At 38.0% G+C, this 18,816-nt stretch overlaps 1 protein-coding gene across 8 annotated transcripts in view; it reads left to right on the top strand.

Moving 5' to 3' along the window:
- The first annotated feature begins 1,023 nt into the window (after nt 1-1,023).
- The window catches only part of NEB (nebulin), a 255,506-nt gene continuing 237,713 nt past the window's right edge, over nt 1,024-18,816 (top strand). For all 8 annotated transcript variants that reach the window (XM_019522420.1, XM_019522414.1, XM_019522415.1 and 5 more), the window contains exons 1-11: nt 1,024-1,105; nt 1,803-1,896; nt 2,414-2,481; nt 6,178-6,222; nt 9,156-9,341; nt 10,722-10,829; nt 13,570-13,674; nt 13,974-14,078; nt 14,189-14,293; nt 15,369-15,473; nt 18,507-18,608. In XM_019522420.1, coding sequence (XP_019377965.1) covers nt 2,449-2,481; nt 6,178-6,222; nt 9,156-9,341; nt 10,722-10,829; nt 13,570-13,674; nt 13,974-14,078; nt 14,189-14,293; nt 15,369-15,473; nt 18,507-18,608 — 894 coding nt within the window. In that variant the 5' untranslated portion in view covers nt 1,024-1,105; nt 1,803-1,896; nt 2,414-2,448. The remainder of the gene's footprint in view (nt 1,106-1,802; nt 1,897-2,413; nt 2,482-6,177; nt 6,223-9,155; nt 9,342-10,721; nt 10,830-13,569; nt 13,675-13,973; nt 14,079-14,188; nt 14,294-15,368; nt 15,474-18,506; nt 18,609-18,816) is intronic.

Consider the following 18,816-nt stretch of genomic DNA (forward strand, 5'->3'; position numbering starts at 1 on the left):
ATAATTTTGTTCATATTAAATATCTTCCATCATGTAATATGCTAAGAAGCAGTGTCATGGAATTTAAAGATGATGCAGTACTAAACTGAGAGCTGAAGAATACCTTCCTGGGAGAAAGAAATTATTCAGAGAGATCTAGAAAGAAATAAGCATAGAAAATGACACACAAATACTGAGTTAATGCTTTTATAGTACATTGTGGAGTTGGTAGATTCAACCTTATTTCACAGGACCAAGATATTATCTTTGCAACTTTGTCCCAGGCTAGATAATTGGGACAAGGAAATAAAGTTCATTTTCTTATCAGAACATCTATATGTCTTGCCTTTATTACAGACATGTCCATGGGTCATGTCACAATTGTGTTGCCATTTTTCAGCACTCATGCTAAAAAAACCAAGAACTACCGATAGCTGAAAGTGGAAGGAGCTCAAAGGAGCAGAAAAATATGATGAAGGAGTTAGAAGGACAGACTGATGGAGCAAATGGATAAAGAACTGAAAATATATAGTTCTGCAAAAGGAGGTAGCCATCTACAAGTCTCTCAAACTGTAAACAATTTGGTGGCAATGGATTAATGAGATGGGATAAGGGTTAAACATCTGGGTGACATGAATTAAGGAAAAATGTTTAAGATAACAGTGAAATGTTTTCTTGAGAGAAAGTTCTGTTGGACGGAAAAGATTCCATCTTTAAATGTAGACGTTAAAAAACTAGAGGAATCCTGCACTGAGACTGGACTCAATCTTTTCTTGATTTTTCCCATGGTTATCTGTTCATCAAAACTGCCCAGTTCTAAGATTTGTATATGTCTGAATTAAAAATACTAAGGTAGTCAGGAAAATTCTGATCTGTTTTGGATTAGTCAAAGGCTGCAAAATTATTAGCTCCCTTTTTCTTTGTGGATCTGATGAACAGGTGGTCTTCAGAAGGGTCAGTAGGTATATTTAGAATCTGAAACTTGAGCAAGTCAAAATCTGATTGGTTGACTGGACCACATGATAATTTAGGAGCTGATGCATCAGGCTTGCTCTTGCCCAGCGTTTCTCAGGAGGGAAGACTTGGAGAGGCTTAGCTGCTAAAGAAATTTATTTCAATATTGCTGGTAAGCACATTTTATTTAATCTGACTTAATTTTATGGAGCAGATCTCAAGCTGTTTTTGATTCTGTTGCTTTTTGAGGGTTCTACTCAAGCTTTACCCATGAAAGTCACTAGTCTTTCTGTCTGAGTGAGGAGAGCTAAGTGTTTGCAAATATGCAGAAAAGTCCTTGGATCTGCGACCAGGGAATATAAAATGTAGGGCTTGGGTATATGTTCCTTGTGCTTACTGTTTCTGGGATTTGTGCGTAGGACTTTGGCCTATATGCTGACAAGTTACTCTACATGGGAATTATTTTTTATCAGTTAGTCTTTTGGGTTAACAAAATAGTTTTCTTCTCACTTTTTTTCTAACATATTGGAACTAAAAAGGGACAGTATTTTTTGTTCCTATATTTAACCTGCAGTACTGGACTCCACTTGCCTCAGAAGGAATTGCAGCTTAGCTAGCTAAACAAAACCAGCCAATCGCTCTGTAGTATTAGCTTACATGGCAAATATCTTTAGACTAGGAAACAGCTGTTCTAAACCTTCATCGACTACCAACATTAGAAACAGGGCTGTGTTTCTCTGTTGGCAAAACTCTCTTTGACAGGACTTATAGCACAATCATTCCATTAATTAATTAATTAATTGGAAGTTGACAGTAATAACTCTTACTTCACATTTTGACCCAAACTATATGGATTTCATGTTTTTCAGGTTTGAAGAAAAAAAGAAAAAAAACCACAGAAGCTAAAAACGGAGAACCCATATAAGCTAATGAGAGGAGGGAAATTAACTTCATTAACATAAGGTCATTTAAAATCAGTATTGTATTTTTTTTTTTAAATCATATCATTTGCATGGCATATTAATAGTTGTACTGGAACTTACAGATAAAATTCCCGTCCAAACAATAGTTGAAATAACGAGCTATGTAACATTAGAGAAAGAGAAGATGCTTCAGATGTCTGTTCTACAGGAAAAAGCAAGACATATTTCACATTACCATTTCTGATCAGAACTCATTCTTTTATATATTATTTTAGCATTGCATTTATATGTTAATGTATTTGGCTAAAATTATAATTGATATTAATCTACAGACTAATCCAGTAATTTCCCATTCTAAAATAAGTTGTTAGATTAGAACAATTTTTCTTGAGTTAGATATTAAAGGCCTGCTCTTCATTGCCCTATAAAACAATATGGTAGTAGTACTAATTATTATACCATGACACAAAAGATGGACTTGACTAAGAGTGTTTAATAACAAATACATGCTTTGAGCTAATACTTCATATTTATATTTTCATTTGTTATATGACTAGTGAGTCAGTAGCAGACAGAGGAAAATTCTGCAAAAATGGAAGAAGAAGAATATGAGGAAGTAGTGGAGGTAAGAGGAAAATCTTCTAAAAAGGTTGATCTTGATTATTTACAGAGATCAGAAAATGCTACCTGCTTTCGTCAAGTCTGTGTATGTGTAGGTTATGTCAAGTAAAGGGAAAAGTGGAAATGCTGCAGAACCAATACGTCTATTATTCCAGTCCAGATTTGTGGCTACTGGATTTGTGTAGTCCTGAACGCAGTGGCCGTGCCTTTTTGCCTCTCAGCCTTTCCCCCATGCTCTAGTTCAGTGAATTTCAACCAGGGGTGCTTTGGGATCCTTTCAAGGGTGTCATGAGTTGCCATGCTATGTTAGCAGAGTTAGATGTACAAACATGATTCACAAGATAAACCCAGATATTTCACATAGGAATCCATACTATTACAAACATTTGTCTTTCTGAGTTCCTTGCAATGGAAAACAATTCTTTATCATCTGTGAAAGAGATCTGGCATTTTCTAAGGGGTGCCATGAGTCTAGCCTTGAGACTAAAAAGGCTGAGAACTGCTGCTTTAGTTGGTGTCAGATGGAACAGCTGTGGGACCCACCTCAGCCTGACCTTTCCCTACCATCCACTGCAGTTCAGAAATATAGCAGCTTTGCAGCCCTTGTCTACGAACAGGCAATACAGTAGGGGTATTCCTACAGTGCAGATCTAGGGACAGATGAATCTGGGATGTAAACCTGCTGAAATCAATGTTGTTATATCATGGATGAGTTTGACACCCCCCACCAGTCAATTAAACTCACAGTTATGTACCTCTGTATGTGGCCTTACTGGTCTGATTTAGATTCCCGAGTATCTAAGGAAATCCATGTATGAATGTCAGTGAAAAAATTACTTTGTTATAAATATTTTGTTTTAGTAATAACTAGAGTGTCCTTGGTTATTAAATGATGACTGCTCCACCAGGAAGTGTAAGAGCAGTTAGAAGGGGTGTGTAGTGCCCTTCACAGAGGGAAAAAGCTGTCAATTTAGGACCCAGTCATGCAACTCTCATCCCCATAAGAAAACCTGTGGACTGCTCATTTGGCGAGGGATTGCAGGATTGAGTGTCTAGGTTCTAGTAGCCAGAAATAAAATAATGTGCCAATTCAGTTAGTTACATACATTATGTGCCTTTAGGAAATGTTGTCACTGGTACAATCCCCCTAAATATCTACATATAAAAGAAATATTTTTTCAAATTCTTATGATTTACTGTCCTTATACTTATTGATATTCCTATCTGCTGTAACTGTGCCATTGGCTGTATTGTGTTAATACCTACTTTCATGTGAATATACTTTCCCTTAGCTTACTCTATGTTTCATTTTGGAGGAGCTGGCTTCCTTTTCATTTGATGTCATTTTTTGGAATTGTGTACTGCGGATTTGTGTGCCTAGGCAGCTCCATTTTTTCCCCTCTTGTTTTTTTCATCTTTTGTTAAATGTGCTGTATGCCACATCTCTAGGACTGCTTCAGATGGTTCTGCTCTGTTAGCTCCCTTCTGAGATATTCATAGGGGATAAGTTATAAATAAAACAGTAACAATGGCATCTGGTATCATTCTGAAGCAGCTTGCTCAGCCCTTTTCAAAATCATAAAAAGAAGCACCCTAGATTCCTATGAATCATGTCTGTTAAACCTATGTCAGAGATCTTTGTTCAAAGAAAAACTAAATTTATGGTTTAGGAATAGAAGGTTCAGAATATGCTGGGCATTTCATTTAAGGAACCTTGGCCTTTTGTCTGTGGAGGTAATCTGTAGGATTACATTAGTCTACACTGGATAGCATAATAGTTTGTGATTTGCAAGGAATGCAGCTAATTATAAAACCAGATAACATTTCCCTGCTGATATTTTTTTGAAGAGTCAGAAACACAACAATGGTAGTAAACAGAAATTAGCCCTGAATAACATCAAATATTAAGATACATTCAGAGGTAGAAAGGTCCAGTAATCTGAAAACACGGGAATGTTGAGATGAATCAATGAGGTCATGAAGTCTGCGTATAAATCTGAAGTATGTGTGGATAGTTTCATTCTGGAATTAAGTGGCATTTGCTTCCTATTTGCTTCTGCTCCTGGAGAATCAATACCTTTAGCCAAATTGTCTGAATTTCAGTGTCCCTGTGTAGATTAGCCTATAATGACTGATACTGATCGTCCCAGATACTTCTGTGTGGTTACTGTTGGTACAGGTAGACTCTAGAAAGTGATGATTGTAATTTGTGCTTATAAAGATATGAATTGGAAGATATGAATTGCTCAGTATTATTTGGTATAAATGTTTTGACTTTGAAAAAAGGTTGGTGTTCTCCTTTTGATTAAATAAGGGCATGTTGTATTTAACAAGTGTAACGAAAAGGGGTGGGGAGTAAGATTCTGCAAAGTTAACAGTGGTTTTGCAATCTGGCATGAAAGAAAAAAAGAATAAGTGGGACAACATTTGTAACGTGTTATTCTTCAGAGAACACAAGGATTTGCCTGATGAAGGGGGAAATTAAGTTATTTACATTAACATAATGCATCTCCAGTACATAAAGAATATGGGAAATCTGAATCAAAGTTAATTCATGAGTAGGTGAATTGGAGGGATGCATGGCAAATATTATAGGTTAAGGGCTTGACCCATTTAAATCAATGGAATTGAATGTAGTATGGAAGTGCAAGTGTGACTGCTTAATTTAACATACTCAAAGAGCAGTTATTGATAATTCATTGCCCACCTGGGAGAAACCATGGCGTGGGATTACTCAGGGCTCTGTCGTGAGTTGGATACTATTCTATTTAATCCTTTCATTAATGGGTTGAATGATGGAATAAAAAATGCATTTTTAAAATTTTTGATTTGCATTAATCTAGGAGGGACTGCAGGCAATTCATAAGAGAAATGGTCTAAAATTAAATTCAGTGAAGAGCATACTACTTAGGAAGGAGAGATCAAATGTATAAATGCAAAATGGGGAATAATTGGCTTGGAAAAGATCTGGGAGTTACAGTGGATAACAAACTGAATGAGTCAACAGTGTGATGCTATTGTAAAAATGGCAGCATCATTCTGGGATGCATTAATAAAAACGTTACAGCTAAAATACAGGACACTTATTTCCTTCTACTTGACAGTGATAAGTCCTTACCTGGAGTACTAAGACAAATATAGACTGTCTAGGGGCAAGTACAAAAAATGATAAGAGTTTAGAAAACATGACTTCTGAGGTAATGTTGAAAGAACTGGGTTTGTTTAGTCTGGGGAAAAAAGGACAGAGGAGGGATGTAACAATCTTCAAATACATGAAAGGCTGCTAGAAAGAGATGGATGATATTCTTTTTCTCTGGGTCCACTACGTGTAGAGCAGGAAATAATTAGTTTAAATTGAAGGAACAGGGAATTTATGTTTGATATTAGAAGGAAACTCCATCTCCAAACGTCCTAGGGATCATTAAGATGTAGAATTGGTACCTAGGAAGAAAGGGAATGCCTTTTACTGTAGGTTTTAAGAACAAGTTGGACAAATATCTGTCAGGGGTGGCAATACAATGCTTAACATTATTAGTATAAATGGGAAACTCAGAGCTCTGTCAGGAGCGTAAAAGCGGCCTCTGCACTAATGAATTACAGCCATTTCCCAGGCAGCGGGGCTGTTGGTTCAAAGAGAAAATAGTCATTTTACAGTGTTGTGTGTACTTGTGAAATAATAAAGTTTGTCCTTTATTTATAGTACTACATTGAAGAGACGATTGTGGAGGAGGGCGAACCAATGGAGGTAAAGGCCTCTGTGACATTGCATGTGAAGCAAATGATAATATTAATAACTCAATGTACCAAGTACATGGACCATTTTGTGTGTTTTGAGGGTTGTTTCATGGTTCTGACTGCATAAATATGAGATGGAAGAGTTGGAGATGATTGCTTGTTGTTTTGTTATGGTTGTTTTTCTTCCCTTCCTTCTCATGTCCCAGTGAATTTGCAGAATTGCTGGAATCTGATGGGACTGTGCCTGGATTTCTGTTGTGGCCTGGAATTTGCAACCTCTGGGCTGTCAGCTGTGCGCCTTAGTGCCCATGCCCCCTCAGCCCCCTGTTTTCCCTTTAATATCATAACCCATAGGCTCACATGCTATTGTAGGGTACTCTTAACATATAGCCAAGAACAGACTTGATAGCCAATAAAATAAAAATCAACTCATATCGATTTAGAAAGGCCACAGGGCTTATAATAATTAAATCTCTATTCTGTAATGGTAATTTTCCTGGGAGAAAAGTAAATCTGATATATCAGATGCATAATATTGCTTGCCTATTGCAACACTACCTTCCTTGAGTCTGATCTGACTACTGATAAGAAACCCCACACTCACTGACTTCATGGGGACTCATGGCATGATAAAGTTGCCTTTGGGAGAGACAGTGCTGAATTACTAGTCAGTAAAAATTCCTATTTTATCAAAGGGCATTTTACTAAAGCAGGAAAAATTTTGAAACAGGTCCCTTTGTTTAGAAGGAAACACTCTCACCCCAAAATTGAAATTGTTAGTGTATGCTTTGCCATAATCTCATGTCATGAGAAATATTTTACCTTAAAAAAGTAAGAATAGTAAAATCTATATGAATAGCTCTGTTAGACATACAAATTATTGAATTAATTAGTGATGCTACATCAGGTGATCAGAGGTAGGGAAAAACATGGAAACAGTTCTTTTTAATAAGAATGGCATCTTACAAACTGAATACGAACAGAGAACATAAAAGATTGCAGAAGGAATCTTTTTGTACTGCAGAATAGGTTGAAGTAAATACAAAGTAGATAATGGATAGATATACTGAATGTATGCATGAATATACGTATCCATACTCTCAATATGCAGGGAACAAGAAGTAACAGGTAATATTTGTCAGATTATTGTCACCATATGCACACTTTTCAGACTCTCAAGTGCTATTTAATGCTAAGAAACATGCTATTAATGATTTATCACATATTAGAAATGAATGGATACACAGCAACTTGTTGCAGAACTGGAATGAATAATAATGTATTGTTAAGAGTTTTAGGGTATATACAGATATTACACTTAGATCAACCTGACTAGTGTTAGATTGATTTAAATGCTCATCTGTGCAGATGTTCAGGGGGTTTAAATCGGGCCAAAAATGGTGGGTATGATCTATACTAGTTCACCTAAGTGGGCGAACTAACTTAGATTGGGAACAGGTTAACCCGATCCAGTAAACAACTGCACACATTTGGAGCACAGCCCTGAGGCTGGGAAAGCCCAGCTGCTCACCCCACCCTCAGGGCTGTGCGCTTCCTACCCCCTGACCCTGACTGGGCTGTTTTTACCCTCCTGACTTCCCAACCTTGAACGGACAATCCTTTCTGCAGACCCACCAACCCGACCCCCACAAACCGGCCATCCAGCCTGATCCTGCCAAACTCCCCCTCAGACCTGCTAGCACCCATAATTCCACCCTCCTCTCTCCCTTACTCCAAGTTACTTGCACACAGTTTTCTACACAGCTCTTTTGGCACTGGTGAATGTCTGTACGCTCCACTCCTGGTCTGCAATCATATGGTGAAAGTTTATATGCACCCTTAGTGAACACAGAAGAAACAAAGCTTGTGAAAGATAGATATCGCTAACAATTTTTTCTTTAGGTAAGGATGAATATATTTAATAGGGTGTATGTATCACATTAATGCAAATAAACTGAAAGCTAAGCTTCATTCATTCCTTTTTGAAAGTCCCTTTTAAAAAAAAATCTATTATGAACCAAGATGTGATACTTAATTATTCATGTAGTTATGAAGCAATTTTATTTTTGTCATGTATAATTACCATTTCTGTGAGTGCTTTGATTAGAAACTTATGTGCATTAAAATTATTGCCTAGAGCATGAATGAGAACTTAAATCATTAACATTAAATAGGGGCATGTTTCCAGGTCTTTCCATGGATATTTGTTGGTCTAAAGGCATAGGCAACAGTTTTGTCTGCCAACTCTTTCCATTACTTTCCTTCGTGTTTCAAATATGCCTCTTCCATGATTATCATCTGATTGTCCACATCAGAAAATGTACATTTGTAGAAAAACTGGATTTTGAAAGCTATCTGAGCACTAGGCAGCAAATGCTTTACTTATTGCAAAGATATGAAGGGTTTTATTAGTTACATCTTGCTGTCTCAATTTCTTTACTATTTTGTGGCTAAAAACCCTTTGAAGGGTCATACATGCCTTTGATCTACTGTCACAACTCCCAGTGACATCAGCAGGAGCTGTTGATGCGAGACTATGTGCCGGTCAATAGAGCCTTTAGTATTCAGAACATTTTTACCCTTTGGACTTATCCTCTCATCAGTCAGCACTCAAAATTCCCTCTGACGTCAGTGGGAGTTATGCATGTGGAAAGAGGCAGCAGAAGGCCCTCTGGACTCGAGAGCTGTTGGATGATAACTAAGGAAGTTTGAGTTAGAACTTGGTGAATCACCTGAGTCCTCATGTCAGCTTGGATCATGTGTAAATGGCCCACTGGCAATCCTAACAGAGAACAAGATATTGATTTTTAGCCCATGGTCTGGTCAAAATTCCATTGTGAAATTAAGCACCCTTTTCACAAATAGAAGTCTTGAAAAATTCCAAAAACAAAATGGTGGTTTATATTTGAACACTGAATAATTGTATCTTGCCTCTACTCCCAGGTGATCACAGAGTACACTGAGACCACCACCAGGACAGGCTCTGAGGGCCCCACAACAACCATACAGACCACAGAACATGCAGCACCTCCTGTCAGAAAGAAAGTCAGACGGACAAAAGTGGACTCATCTAAGTTTATGACGCCTTATCTAAAACACAGTAATAAAATGCAGGAGCTGTTTAGTGAGGTAAATTATTCCCATTATGTCGTTCCTGTTGATTACTTTGAGTCCCACATTCAAGACATTTATCAAGTTTTGTAGAAAACCCTAATGTTGTGTTTGCCCATTTTTATGCTTTGTAGTCAGTTTGATCCTTGGTTATCACTGCAGTAATGAATCAAAATGTCACAAAAAATGGCTTGAGGAAGGGATATCAAGTGCTGTCTGGAGAGCTCATTTCTGGGTCCTATTCTTAGCACTGACTGGTCAATTAAATTAAACTGTCTTTGTCACAGTTTCCTAACCATGTGGGCATACTAACTTAAAGCTCTGAAGTGTGGGAGAAACAAAGCTCAAGCATGTTTCCTTACCTCCTTCCTATATTAGAGGAAGTAAAGCCATAGGCCCAAGCTGCAAAGTCTAGCTCTAGATCCAAACTTTCCCAGAGTTTTAGGGAAAGGTTTTCAGGTCTAGGTTTCTGGTTCTAGCCTAATTCTAATTAAATACATGTTGTGTGAGGCACAGCTAATGTATAGACAAAGCAATTTACTTCTATAGTATAAAGTGCTGTGCACTATTATTGAAACTTTGCTGGATCTGGACATTTCTATTCTGATAATCTGCAGTTAAGAAATATAGGAAAAAGGTTCCTGGTAGGTTGGTAGAGGTGACTGAATCTATAAGCGGGTAGGATATTTGCTTCCAAACGTATCATAATCCATGGCCTAGTCCCGCAACCATGTAACAAGAATATTCTAGGTTACTCTTCTAGGCAAAGACCTGACTAAAGGCATGACCTCATCACATCCTCTCTAGCACTGATCCTCATTTTAACTATAGCAAACAGTTTAGGTTTGGACTAAGGACCTCTTGAGGATTTCCCAAATCAAAGTCAAAGTCTACAGAAGTTGGATGTCAAACTCCCTTTGAAAATCCCAGACTTAATATCCCATTAGGCCCAAACCTGGTCTTGCCGATGACCATGAGAACAGGATCAGATAGGATTTAGGCATACCTTTCCTTTTCATAGGACTGCTGGACCAGTTCTACTCTTATTTCCACTTGCACAATGCCACTGACTTTTAAGGCATTGTACATGCATAAGTAAGAGTTGAGTTTGAGTCACTGTGTTCTGAGATATCTGAATAAAATGTTATTAGATTTTTAGAGAGTAATTTTGAGGCGATCAAAACCAAACCCTCCAAAAGACTAAAATATATCATATTGGGACAATATAATGTAGTCTTAAGAGAAGAAACAGAGGAGCTATGCTGAGAATATGACCAAATGATTCATAGATTCTATAGTAGTGAATGTAAGAATTGATTCCCATTGTCTTTGCCAGAGCCTTTGGATATTGGAACTTTGGGAGGTCTGAGCAGTAATATCTGTACTCTGTTATTTCAGAACAAATACAAACAAAAGTTCATGAAAGAAAAAGGAAAGCCATATGCTGTAACAAGTGATACCCCAGAACTTCGGAGAATCAAGAAAGTACAAGATCAGCTTAGTGAGGTATGTGCCATATCTAATAAAGTAAATTAGATATAAAAGAGTAAAGGAACTATGTATTTTAGAGTATCCATTTAAATATTAGCAGAGAGACAGCAACCAGATAGTAAATGTTACAGGAAGCGAAACTGTAAGCTTGGCAGAAACACTTCCAAGATCTTTGGGGTAGAAATGCAGACTCAGTGACAAGTCTGAAATTCTAGGACTCAGCTTGGAATTTAGGCCACTGTGTCTTAGAGTAGGGGAGATCATGGTCCATGACCAGCTGAATAATGATTCCAGTTGACTGGGGCCAACATGGTTTTGAAGAAAAGATTTTGATATGAAATTAAAGACAGTAATGGGAAATACTGGTAAAGTATAAAGCACTGGATTAAATGACACTGCAGGCTATACGCTGCTGCCCTTCCCACACCTTATATTTCTCTTATAGGCAGTAGGCACTGAATAATCACAGAAGTGGATCTTTAAAATATGTTTAAACATTTCCGTTTTCATGTAACTAGTTCCTGGGTCTGTGCCTTTAAAAAAAATCAGAAAAAAATGACTCAAATGTAGCATCTACAAGAGGACTTGGGAGTGAGAATGCTGATCACTGGAGCACCAAACTTTTCTACTAGGTAGCCAGATGGTTACCACACATTCTCCAGTTAGGCATCTAGATTCTGGTACAGTTGCTGAAGAATGGGATCCCTGAAACACAGCATGCTGAGTAAGGAGCCACCAATAATCTACCATCTCTCTTCAGGGACTTAGGCGTCTATCTCAAGACTGCATGAAAGTATCTCTCTCTGATATCTCTAGGTATACAAGTGTTTTTTCTCCTTGGAGAGACTTTTCTGGGAACAGCTTCTACTGGTTTGGAGTTGGGTTATTTTTCTCCTGGAACCACCATTTTTGGTCTGAAGAAACAGAAACACAATTGTACACCTGTTACTTCTACTGGGAGAACAGCAATTCTCCTGGTAGAAATGTAGTACTTTTATGTGATCTGTAATTCACAACACAGAGCACTGTCCTGGCATTAGGTGTGTATACCTGCTTCTTTTCACAAAACTGTGGCCCAGTGATCTCCTGTAAGTGGTTCTGCTTCTCTTCTATGCAATAGTTCAGTGATTAGAGCACGCACCTTGCATGTGGGTGACTTAGGTTCACTTCTCAGAGAACTGATTAAATTTGATGGGTTAGGTGTTTAGGTCCATATACAGTAAGGGGAGAGACTCTGGAGACGCAGAAGTGTTCTACATAGAAAGAGAAGAGCAGATGGCTTCTCCAGTGGCTGATTGAGAAAGGCCAGAGATGCCAATAACAGATGTCCAGAGAAGTAGCCAATAAGAAACACTGGTGGAACCTGAGCTGCACTGTCCACTAGGCATCTCCATACACCTGTAGTTCAAAAACCCTTGTCTCGTTTCTGAGGATAGTTGCCTAATAGCTTCTGAAGAGGAGAACGAAGTGGTGGTGCTTGCCATTTGCTCTATAACCTAGTGATTAAAACACTCACTCAGGAGGTGGCAGGTTAAGCAACTACTGTTGAAGTTGGGCCACAGGGTAGCCACAAGAACAAGACTCATAGGGCCAGAAGGAGACCAAGGAGGAGGGAATGTTTCTCTGTGGCCAAGGGAGGATGGTGGTTTTCTGGGAAGAGGGGAGTCTTGGTTTCTACTTTCTGATGACAGGGCTTTTTATTTCTTAAAATAATGTTTAAAAATATGCATAAACAGTGCTGGGATGAGGTAAGAAGGAGCTCGCCTTTGTAGCCCACTGTTTATAGCAGTCCCTTTGTGGAAGAGTCCTGTGCATGAAGTTGGCTTATACATTTTATGTTAAGTATGCAGCAGGGACTGGAATTAAGGACTCTCCCCAACCTCTCGGCTACAGTGACACAATACTTTTTTGCTTCCTATTCTTCTGGCCCTGTAGTACCCCTGTCCAACCTCCTCTGTAGTATGAAGGTGGAAAGATGTGAGTTCGAACTTGTTAGGGTCTAGAATCCAGGTCTCCCACTTCTTTGCTGTGGGCTCTTACCACTGGGTAAATCATAGGTACCACAACCACCACCTTTTCTGACCTGAATTCAACATTTTTGATGCAAGTTAGATGAGGTCAGGCCATACCCACAAGTGAAAGTCTCTCTGGGGAGTTAGATACAACACCTGCAGACATCTATAAGGAACTTTCCAGTCAAGCATGGAGGCATTTGAGGATTTGTGAGGTTGGTTACAGTTTGCATCAGTCTGGGACTTAGCAGCTAAACACCACCTAAGCCCTATTTAAATGCCTAATGAACCATTTGAATCTGGCCCTTTGGGTGCCTGTAGATATGCGGGATGTCTGCTTTGGCATGTGGTAATTATAGTGCATTGGAGCAAACTTGATTAATTGAGTCTGCTGGAGCATGCTAATAAGCACACTCCAGCAGCTGTGGTGTCTCATGTATTCAGTGTCCTCACATTTCAAAATGGTAGTTAGGGGCACTTTACTAAAGCTTGTTCAACATGCTTTAGTTAAAGTGCCCCTCCTGCCATTTTAAAGCATGGGATGCTGAATACAGGAGACGCTGTGTGCGCTTTAAATAGAGTGACTCCTCTTCAGTAAATGCATTACTTGAACTATGGCATTTAGCCGTAGTTACTAGAATGTGGAAAAAAGCTGGTATTCTATTTTCTAAAGCTATTACTTTTGTTTCACTTTGTTGTTTTATTGGAATAAGATAAATCAATCTTGGCATGTCTTGACCTAGGTTAAATACCGCATGGCTGGTGATGTTGCCAAGACTCTTTGCCATGTTGATGAAAAGGCAAAGGATATAGAGCACGCAAAGAAAGTATCACAACAAGTGAGCAAGGTAAGACTCTTAGCCACTGTATGAAAAAAATTGTGGACATTATTGGCTCAATTTGCAGTAAGTTTTTTAGCTTGGGACAGTATAACAAGGTTTGTAGCAGACAAAATGAAAGAAAATAATTGGGAGAGAAAAAGTGCTCAAAAAAGAAAAAATACAGATCTTAACTTTTCCTCATGGATATAGTTATTAGATTCCATTTGTTTGTGATTTCTGAAAATCTTTAGAAGCAGACCATTTATGATCAGGTGTAAGTGCTTTCTAAAAGGCAGAGTGACTAACGGTATGGTCTTTCTGTCCAGGTTTTATACAAGCAGAACTGGGAGGACACTAAAGACAAATACCTGCTTCCCCCTGATGCTCCTGAGCTTGTTAATGCAATAAAAAATACAGCACTATATAGTAAGGTAAGAGCAGCAGCTCGCTTAGAGCACTAAAGTGCAAGTACTAGTCCTAGTCAGGAATTATTTCATTAAAAATTATTTACTGTTTGATTTTTTTTTTTTTTCTCTTTAAGAAACTCTACACAGAAGACTGGGAAGGAGACAAAACATTGTTTTATCCATATGATGACAGTCCAGAATTGAGAAGAGTAGCAAATGCCCAAAAGGCTCTCAGCGATGTAAGTAGCAAAACCCACTTGTCTTCTCTATTGTGGAAGTGTTACACTGATATCCTCAACTTCTCAGTAGACTTACACTGACATAAAACCATCATAATAGTGTTGGAGAATCAGTCTCAAAATGTACTGACTGCTGTATATATAGAGAAACAAGTCCTTTCTGTATAGAAACATACTGAATGTATGGTTTGTACATGGCATGTTATATATATAAAAATCGAAAAGATTGAAAATTCTGAGTTGTATTGACAGGAATTAATTTAAACAAGCTATTAGGTCTCTGATATGCTGTATTTAGTGTGACACAAGGTCATTTAATATATTTCAGAGCTGGGCCTCTAAACAGGGCGACCATATTTCCTGGTTTAGCTGGGACATTCCCAAAGTCTGTAGCCTAGTCCCAGCTGGTTGGTCAAAAGTCCCAGGCCAGAGTGTGGTGGGGAGGTGTCATGGCAGAGTGTGTCAGACAGGTAGGCACCACTGCCAGTATGCAGAAGCAAGGTGGGTGGACTGGAGCAGGTGTCACCCTGTCCACATGTGGCATGTCTTTGGTCCCACACAGCAGCAGTGGTGTCTTCCTGACCACCTGCCTGGTGCACTGTGCCCTCTGTCTTCCCCACTGGATTCTGGCCTGGGACTTTTGACCAACCAGCTGGGACTGGCCTATGGAATCTGGGAGTGTCCCAGTCAAACCAGGACATATGGTCACACTACGTATAAACGTAGTTCTCCCACCTGTAAAACAAGGATAACAGTACACCTATATGGATATGTGAGAATGTGTGTGTAACTCATTGATGTTTATTGGAGAACTTTGAGAACTGAGGTCAGCCCCTTACAGGATTATATCTGTAAAATCCAAAGTATTTGCTTATTTAAAAATAGTGCCCTAACAAATTAGTTATTTATCTCTCAGAAGACTCCACAGTAATTACATTGGTTCAAAGAGTTTATGTTGCAGAAGTGAAAATGAGTACTTCTGTTCAAAGAGGCATTAGTGAAGTCAGAAGAAAATGTTCTGTTGCTTATTTAAACAGGCAGTTCTTGTAAATGTTTACCTCTTTCTTTATTTCAGATTGTCTACAAAAAAGGGCATGATGAACGGAAAGCTAAATACACTTCTCTGCCAGACCCACCTGATGTGGAACTTGCCAAGAAAGTGACTAAGCAGCGCAGTGATGTGAGTATACTCCAGGGCTTGTTCTAGCCTAAAAACCCCACTAAAGATGCTGGAGAGGAAAGAACATTCAAGTGCATGTACGTTAGATACCAACTGGGTTCAAACAATAATTAAGAAATTAGGGAATAGAAAGACCATATGATCTTCAGTTAGGAATACCAGTTATTCCTTCTTCATCAGTTCCTTAGTTTACTTCCTTTCTCTTCAGAAATCTCAGGGAAAATCCTGACATCTCAGGTGACATGGCAAAATTTCTACTGACATCACTGGGTCTAGGATTTTATCCCTCTTTAACCTGTTTTTCTGTCTCTTGCTGTCTCTCTAACAGTCACACATTCCTACCTTCCTCAACTTCCCATTCTATTTTCCCTTTTCTTCTCTTTTCCTCTTATAGTGCTCTGTGCACTACAGTTGACAACCATTATTGAGACGTCTATTATGCTGCTTGTTCACATTCAAATAGCAGCATGTTTGTAGGTCCAACTGCATTTTACTGTATTTTCTTGCATAAAACATACCCTGGAATATACTACACACCTTTGTGTTTTGAATGGCAGAATCTTCATCTGGCTCACCCTCTTTTTCCCGCTTCACTAAAGCTGAAGCCATAATTATTAGTGAAGACTAGTCTTCATGAATGGTTCCATGATTTTGAAGAGCTAAAGAGTTTCCAAGGCTGTGAAACAGGAAATTGATGAGAAGCAGCTAGCAGACAGTAAAATTGCCTTAAGAAAGGTTAGATAGATTAATGGAACTTCAAGACCATTAAAAAGAAGATGATCTTTAACACCCCTGAAGTGAAGAAATCTGCTTCCCCACTTAATACATACACCTGAATTCTGGTGGGTGGACTTTTTGGGGAAAGGTGCATGTTGTATGTGAGAAAATATTGCATTTTTTATACAAGATGGTATTTATATGGAGTAAATTGATTATATTCAAGAAAACATTTGATAAGTTAGACAGTTGATCTTCTTGTATGAAATACACCTAAGAGTGATCAATCTGACTGATGAAATAAAATTTATTTTAATATTCATTTCACTGAATAGTCATCACACGCATGTGTGCATGAGTGCACAAAATCAAATGTTGTTAAGTTCACAGACCTCAGTTAGCAGAAGAGTTTGGCAAACAAAATGTCTCCATCCTTAGTTTGCATACTAAATAGATAATAGAATCAAGCACTAAACTCAGTGATTTTGAGTGATGATTATCAAGGGCTCTGGCACCAATAATCTCCACTCTATATCTCGCTGTAGTTGTAATAAAATGTACTAAAGAATTCAGGAGATGGGTTGAAGTGTAGGGAGAGAAATGCTTAACAAATAATGAGGACAAAATCATATAATCTTTTAAGCTAGAAGTAGGATTTCAACTCAGTTCAGAATTTAGCTGTGATTAAAAAATACATGTTGTGTGAACACATTGCTTTGTGCCAGTAATAAATGGCAACGCAACATTAAAAAATTGCAATTATGTATCTGTTGAGGTTGCAAATAAATAAATAAATAAATCATTTAGAGATTTTTTTCAGATGGCGAAATTTCTTTACAACCTTATATAAATATAGGTCAAAAGATTAAAGGATGTAAAAAAAATTGTCATGAGAATGGCCGGAAGAAACAGTCATTATTTAAAGCTAATGACATAGTAGTAGTAGTCTGCAGCATATAGTTCATGCCAGTGAAGACAATAGGATTGTGTTAGAATATTTTGGCATATCCACTCTTGATCAGCAAGGTAAGAACTGAACCAGTATGGAAGTACATGTATCTTTTGGGATAAGGATTACAGTGAAGTACCACAATGAAACCTGAAGTATAATGACAACAAATCAAAACCTTTGCACTAGGTCAGTTATGAAATGGAGCTTGAACAAACAATAGTTTATTTCCTGATAATCTTGAGTGTAGTCTGATCAAAGTCATAACGACCATACCCAGGCCTACATTAGTTTGGGTAGTCCACTAGGATTCTATAATATTTTGTTTCTGAAACAGTAAACTTGAGAGGGGAAAATAGGTTGCCTGGGTTAGAAGTGTGCAAGTAAAGTTTCAGTGCTGAGTGCAAACAGAATTTATATAAGTGACTTAAAAAGAGATCTTTTTATTCAGGAAATAATTTGATCCACTGAGTGGGTGTTGAAACAACTAGAGCTGGAAATACAGCTGGTGAAATTAATGCATCTGAAAAAATAATACTTTTTTATAAAAAGGTACAACAGTTTATTAAATCTAAGGCAGGTAATACATACATGCAGGAGAATTCAGCATTAAGAGAAACCAAGACGTGTATAGACACGGAGATGGGAAAATGAAGAGTGAAGAAAAACGTTACTGCTGTATGACAACCGCTTTTCCTACTACAACCAATTGTGTAAAAAGAAAATCTGGTGGCAACTGTTAGAAGTGACAGAGGGGAGTAGGATTCAGGAATAATTGAGCAGCCTCGTCTTGCATTGCCAGTAAGCTGGTACAAATTGTAAGCAACTATAAATTTGCCAAGTTTGGTGCGTATTGTTCAGTTTCTTCAATTTCTGCTATTGTAGATTTTGGGGGGCAGAGGGAGAAAGCCATATGCTCTCTGGCAGAAATTTTCAAAGGAGCTTGTGTATTCTGGAACTTAAATCAGTTTTCACCAAAGGAATTTGTCATAGTGCCATCCACTGGAGGAGACTAATGGCAAACAACCTCCATATTGGTGAAAATGTTGTGGAATAGAAGAATTATTTCAAATATCAGCTTCACGGATCCAATGGAGACAACAAGAGGGAACCAGAGATTAACTAATAATCAAGTTAACCTGTACTTCAGACATCTAGGCAATAGCTAACAAAGTGAATTTAAGGCACTTTCAAACCTGAAGCTGTGTTTTTAAAGCACCAGTTTTGAAAACAGACCTGTGAAGCAGAGATGCAGAGCAATACCCAGAAAGGTTGTCATTTATTTTATTTTATTTTATTTAAGTTTAGTTTAATTTAGTTCATTATCATAAGATTAACCTTCATTATTTCATGTTCTTATGTTGTAGCTTAAGTACCATGAGGACTATAAAAAGGCCAAAGGCAAGTGGAGTCAAACACCTTGCTATGATGTTGCAGTTGCAAAAATGAATGCTAACAATATAAGTACGGTAAGCAAATTATTTACACATTCTTTCAAATATGCTGTTTTAGTGCTGCTTTTGTCAACTGGAAAAGCTTGAATTTTTCTTTTCCATTTATAGAACTGGCCTTTTTCTATTTAATCTACCTCATAGATGGCTAATGTATAGGGTTAATGTATTTTATATATTTTCTCTTACACAGAGAAAATACCAGGAAGACTATGAGAGCATGAAA

The sequence above is a fragment of the Gavialis gangeticus genome, unplaced genomic scaffold, assembly GCF_001723915.1.
Source record: "Gavialis gangeticus isolate Ggan-Ray unplaced genomic scaffold, GavGan_comp1, whole genome shotgun sequence".
Taxonomy (NCBI): Eukaryota; Metazoa; Chordata; order Crocodylia; family Gavialidae; genus Gavialis; species Gavialis gangeticus.